We start from the raw sequence: 6,498 nt of genomic DNA, 5'->3' as shown, positions 1-6,498 counted from the left end.
TCTATTCATTTTCGATCATGCAGTACAACGAACATCAAAAATAATAACGGTATATTTCCGCCCGGCTAGTTTCGTGTATCCCCGCCCAAGGTGCCGGAGCGAGCAAACAAGCACGCCGAACACGGTTCCATGGAGAAAGGGCCGCAGTCACGAGAACCATGCAAATCACCTAACCATGGCATGCTCCTGTCTCGACCATAACAACATCAACAGCAATCAGAGACGATGCATATATACAACAAGAAGAAAAACGAAGTAACAGTGCTCCTTTTGATCTAAGAATGACATTTGCACATTACAAAAACCCATTAGCTACAGAGATGAACTTGCGGCCGGGTGTTCATTTCCCCTCCGGACGTTCTTGTATGATCCCACGATGTACTAATTGTCTGATCATGAAGCAACGCAAAGCAATTTGATCGATGTGATGGTACTACTCTCGAAATCTTTCGTATCATGAGAATGAGACAGGGGAGGGGGTCCTGGGACTGTCTCGTTAGTGAGATACGTACGTCCACCACTTGTAAAGTCCAAACCCGTAGATCGTCGCGAGCACGGCCATCCTGAGTGGATACGGCTTAAATCTGCAGGAAACAAGGCAAAACAAATAAAAGATCAGTATTTTCAGATGGAGCTACTTGTTTTTGTTCGTACTTCCTAGCTGCGTATCAAACTTCTTTCTACGGAAGCACAGTAAACAATAGTCCATAGGCCATAGTCCAGCTGAAGAACGAAGTACTCCCTCTGTAAACAAATATAAGACATTTTAGGTCACTACTTCAGTGATCTAAAATGTCTTATATTTGTTTACCAAGGGAGTATTTAACACTGCACATATCCTAATACCATACTAGGAAATTTCCATTTTCATAATTTAGAATGAAACTGTGAAACCTAGTAGTTGTAGCTGTGATTCCCGTGAAAAAAGATGTGATATGGCAACCTACATGATATGTCCAATTCCAATAGGTGGCGCACTGTTAGTTCCTACCCATTTATTAGTGTTGGTTCCTACCCATTTATTATTCGATCAGCTCACTGGCTAGAAATTCTCAGATATCAGTTGGTGACCTCTGTTAGAGTACGTAATGGGCCTAATGGGCCTGGGCTGGCAGTATAGCCCGTTAGTCTTAGGGTTAATTATAGATAAGGGTCGCTTGCTTACGGGTCAAGTAAGCCTTGCTTGGGAGTCAAGTAAACCTCTCTATATAAAGAGAGGAGATGTATCAATCTAATCAAGCAAGAATTAAGAAGGAAATCCCTTCCCTCTTGCCCGGCCGTGGGCAAAAAAAAGGCCCCCGGCCGGCCTTCTCGCGCCCTCCTTCTAGCAGGACCATAACAACCTCTTTATCAGAAAAAAGAAAATCAGTTAGTGACCTGCGGAATTATGACCGACAACCTACTTGCATCAAGGTTACGCCAAATAGTTTGAAAAAACCCGTGCACAAACTTCAACAATAAAGTGATGAAGTAAAGGCTATCACATAGTTTCCTCTAAAATAGTTGTAGGATAGAAAGGAGACAAAATTTCACGAGCTAAATCACATCACATAAAATCTTGACAGGCTATCACATATTTTCAAAAACATCGAGACACTATGAGATTCTCTGCTATATAGATGTACTACTTAGTAGTTCAACTGAAATAACAAAATTACCGCAAGCACAATCTGTTAAACCAAGGGTTGAGAAGATGTCTATTATTACTGCAAGTGCTATTTGCCCATGTGCTTCTTCTCAGCAACATGACACTACATAAAAATATTTTGGCTTCTGGATTCTTCCATTGACAGAAAATGGTTTCTCGTTGGCATTGAAGGTTTAGGCAGGTTTGACCATTCGCTTGGTGTTTACCAACCAAGAACCACTACCAACTTATGCTAACAACTGCATAATAGTGACTCATTTTATTAACTAGCTTTTCAGATGCTGACAACAGGATTGAGACATCAAAGCAGAGCTAGTCCAGCGACTATAGTCAGGGTCGGAACTAAAACACCCGCAATGAGAATCCTTGGATGCTGACACATCGCATAAACCATATTCCCTCATTTCACCTTGGATGCCGACACTAAAATACTGCAAGGACATGCATGTTTGAATGATCAACTAAGCTATACACAAGCAACCCGATGAATTTGTGCATGTACTCATTCAGAGAAATACTCTTACTACAGAAATATGTGGCATTGTGGCAAGACATGAGTCATCTTGGATTGTCACTGCTCGTCAGACTAATTGAAGTTACAGTTGGTGCTACTTTATGCTACTAGCTAAATTAGGACTTTTGTCATCTTGCCCATCCCTTCACCCAGGGCTTAGCAGCATCACCACAGTACTCCTCACATGTTATTTGGTATTTCATTTGTGGAAAAAGAAAATTCAGCCAAGGAAAATAGAATAGGACAACTCTAGGAAAAGTACAACAAAATAAACCTTCGTAGGATAATAATTAAAAAACCATTGTCCCTTAAGGCCTTGACAAAACTGATTTCTTCTACCTTGTATGTTACAATACGCTGAGAGTAAAATCTATTTGAAGCTAATTATTTGTAACATAGTGCAGGTTGAACTACATTTTATTCTATTTGATGTTATGTGCCATTTTAAACCAGATTTTGCACATATTTATACCACATTTCAGCTCTTCAAGTGGTTTTGACATGATGGCCCCAATCGTTCGGGTGACGTGATACTTACTGCTTGACACATCGCAGGCCAACTAGGATATGCATATTGCAAATATATGCTTGAAGTGGCACACACTGACCGGAGGTTTACGTCCGACCTAGCAGGGCATCAACTCGTGGCTTCAACTTGTTTCCAGCCACCTTCCGTCGATCTCAGTTCTGCTCCTCGCAAGATTCTATTGTACCCACAGCCGGTCTCTGCTAATCTAAACTTCGTTTTGCCACGTCATCGGCTAGCATCTGCCGCATCAGACACGTATTTGCCGAATACACGTCCACGTTGGCCTGCAATGTGTCGAGTAAAGAGCGCCACATCACAACGACGGGTGGGGCCATCGTTTCAGAACTTCTTCAAATGCTAAAATGCAATTCAAAGTGAGATCATGTGTCAAAGTGGCAAAACAAATGATTCAACCTGTCGCCATGTCACAAATAGCTGGTTCAAACCGGAATTCACACGCACAATGACAAAATAATTGCCAAACCGGTACACATTTAAAGGACACATGCATTGTCCTGAAAGGTGATACCCGTTCATAAATCTGATCCACTAATCCAGTACCGGAAGCATCAACAACCCAATTGTTGTGCTAAGAACCAAGGTGGCAAGGACCATCGCATACTTGCTCAGTCCATTACACAATTTTGGACCTCTAGAGCATGCAAAGACACAACCAAACCAACCCCCAGCTGCCGTGCAGAACAAAGTCATAGGCCAGTGAGCCTTTCCCTCAGTAAAGCAGCAGGACCACCCAACAGCAACCCTATAATTTTGCAATTAAATTTAGTTAAGAGTTTAAGACCGGGCATCCCCATCAAAAATGGCGTTGATGTTGGGATGTTCTTCTTTCTAGATACAATGTTGCTATTGGGATGTCGAGATTATACGGCTACAGTATTTCTGTAGAGCACTCACGCTAGATCACACAAGGTATACTCTGCACCCATCAATTGCTGTGAGTTTTGGATCGATGAACTTCTAATTTCAAACTATAGAGAGACCAAACAGACAATCGATCTCTGGTTCTTTCAAACAAACCCAAATGAAGAACACATCAAACCACGCCTGTAGGATAACAGAAAAGTAATTTTCAAAAAGGGTAACGGAAGACTAATCTGTTCACCAATTTCTTGTCGAATCCGAGGCCATACGACACTAGAGCTCCAAAACAAGGACTAATATCTCAAACTTCATGCGAGGGAATACCAAAATCGCAAGCTACGTGGCAAAAGTTGAGCCACGAAAAGCGCGCAAGCCTTGTCGCTCTTCTACCGTGTGTCCCAAACCCAATTCTGCCGCCAGGCCGCCACGAACTAACGAAACAGCGGCAAAATTTCACCACAGAATTCGGGACGGCCGTAAAATCGTATCCAGAAACAGGCGATGTCTGCCCCTCAACTACCCACAAATAAAGCAAAAATCGCATCAAGAGCGTCAAATCGCGGGGATCTCCGGCGCTGGACGATTCGCCGCGAATTTTCAGGCAGATAGATCACGGGACAGGGGGGGGGGGGGGGGGTGGAAAGCTCACCTCCAAATGTCGTGCTCGCGCTCGGCGGCGGCGGCGGCGGCCGTGCGGCGGGAGGCGGGCATGGGGGTGAGCCACTGGGAGAAGTCGCGGTCGAAGAACTCCCAGTCCGGGAGCAGCACGCCGGCGATGGCCAGGATGCCGAAGACGTAGGTGGCCAGCGCCTTCCGCACGGACGCCGTGGCCACCCCGGTCACCACCACGGCCGCCGCCAGCGTCACGAGGCTCCGCCGCAGCAGCTCGTCCCTCCCCAACATGCTTCCGGCGCCCGCGGCCCCCACCAGCAGCCCTCTCCCTCCTCGGAACCTTCTCGAAGCACCCCACCTCTCCCCACGCGAGGGCAGCACGAGAAGCGCGTGTGCCTCCGCCGCGCGCTTCCTCTGTACAATTTGCTTTGGCTGCGCTGCGCTGCAGCTGATGATGCTTCTGCTGCCCTCCTTCCTCTGTCTGGTGTGGGCTAGCGACAGGAACTTAGGCCTTCTTTATGGCGTGGGTTTACCGGCCCGTTGGGCTGACATGCGGGCCCGGCTCGCCTGATCAGCCAGCCAGATACAACTGCTCATCAGTTAATGATGATGCTAACTAGTAAAAGCGGAGCGGCACGGCTGCCGGAAATTCAAAGATAAAATATAAAATACTTTTCGGATCTCTGAATAATTCAACTACTTCTAGTTTGGAGTAGTATTTATTTTCAGCTCTGACTTTTGTGAATTCTAGATCAACAACTGCCACCTACTCACGTGTTTTGCGCAACTAAATGCGCACTGGGTATTGTAGTAATAAAATGGATATTTTTGACAGTACTCGAGGTACTCCCGCCCATGCACTAAAGGCCTTATCATTCGCAGGATTTTCAAAATGTAAGAATAAGAAGAAGAAAAAAGGAATTGAAGTTGCATGTCCACTTAAATTCTACTCCCTCCGTTCCTAAATATAAGTCTTTTTAGAGATTCCACTATGAACTACATACAGAGCAAAATGAGTGAATCTACACTCTAAACTATGTCTATATATATCCGTATGTAGTTTGTAGTGGAATCTCTAAAAAGAGTTATATTTAGGAACAGAGGGAGTATGTAATTAGCAAGTGTTTGATGCCATATAAAAATTAAAATAAAGAAACGGTAAAGAAAAGGTTGAACTGGATGCTAGATTACCAATAAAATGTAATACATGTGATCCCTGAGGAAATATTTTTATATGATTTAATCTTATGAATCAAACGATCAATGTAAAAAAAACATTCTAAGAGCATCTAGAGACGGGCTTCTCAAACCCCCTCATATGCCCGATGAATGGCCCGATCATTGACCGGTCAAAAAAGAACAACCCAGACGGGCTCCTTATGTCGGCCTTATACACCCGGGTTGACGTGCGCCCCTCATGCCCAGCCCAAATCTGGGTGGATATGGGGAGGCCCGGGCGTGGGCGCCACGTCGGAATGAAGGCAGGCTCTGAAAGATCGTGGATGTCGCCTAGAGGGGGGGCGAATAGGCGCCTTAAAATAATTACGGTTTAGGCTTGAACAAATGCGGAATAAACCTAGCGGTTAATTTGTCAAGCACAAAACCTACAACAACTAGGCTTACCTATGTGCACCAACAACTTATGCTAAACAAGATAAACTACTAGGTGATAGCATGATATATGACAAGAAACAATATGGCTATCACAGAGTAAAGTGCATAAGTAAAGGGCTCGGGTAAGAGATAACCGAGGCACGCGGAGACGACGATGTATCCCGAAGTTCACACCCTTGCGGATGCTAATCTCCGTTTGGAGCGGTGTGGAGGCACAATGCTCCCCAAGAAGCCACTAGGGCCACCGTAATCTCCTCACGCCCTCGCACAATGCAAGATGGCGTGATTCCGCTAAGGGACCCTTGAGGGCGGTCACCGAACCCGTACAAATAGCAACCCTTGGGGGCGGTCACCGAACCCTTACACTTTGGCAACCCTTGGGGCGGTCACCGGAACCCGTCAAATTGCTCGGGGCGATCTCCACAACCTAATTGGAGACCCCGACGCTTGCCCGGAGCTTTACACCACAATGATTGAGCTCCGAACACCACCAACCGTCTAGGGCGCCCAAGCACCCAAGAGGAACAAGCTCAAGGGTACCAAGCACCCAAGAGTAATAAGCTTCTCAACTTGTAACTTCCACGTATCACGTGGAGAACTCAAACCGATGCACCAAATGCAATGGCAAGGGCACACGGAGTGCCCAAGTCCTTCTCTCTCAAATCCCACCGAAGCAACTAATGCTAGGGAGGAAAATGA

General features: G+C 45.6%; 1 protein-coding gene across 1 annotated transcript; it reads right to left on the bottom strand.

Annotated features, from left to right (window-relative positions):
- Positions 1-206: 206 nt before the first annotated feature.
- LOC123052035 (signal peptidase complex-like protein DTM1) lies at positions 207-4,662 on the bottom strand. Its single transcript, XM_044475076.1, has 2 exons — positions 4,223-4,662; positions 207-584 (listed from the first exon to the last, which is right to left on the bottom strand). Exons 1-2 carry the CDS (start codon positions 4,474-4,476, stop codon positions 497-499), a joined length of 342 nt encoding a protein of 113 aa, XP_044331011.1. The 5' UTR covers positions 4,477-4,662; the 3' UTR covers positions 207-496.
- Positions 4,663-6,498: the final 1,836 nt, after the last annotated feature.

The sequence above is a fragment of the Triticum aestivum genome, chromosome 2D, assembly GCF_018294505.1.
Source record: "Triticum aestivum cultivar Chinese Spring chromosome 2D, IWGSC CS RefSeq v2.1, whole genome shotgun sequence".
Taxonomy (NCBI): Eukaryota; Viridiplantae; Streptophyta; class Magnoliopsida; order Poales; family Poaceae; genus Triticum; species Triticum aestivum.
This window is presented reverse-complemented; position numbering and strand designations above follow the sequence as displayed.

Coding starts and splice junctions, on each gene's coding strand:
- LOC123052035 (XM_044475076.1), bottom strand. CDS start 4,476: ATGTTGGGGAGGGACGAGCTGCTGCGGCGGAGCCTCGTGACGCTGGCG. Junction 585..4,222: donor CGCGAGCACGACATTTGGAG/GTGAGCTTTCCA, acceptor TGTTTCCTGCAG/ATTTAAGCCGTATCCACTCA.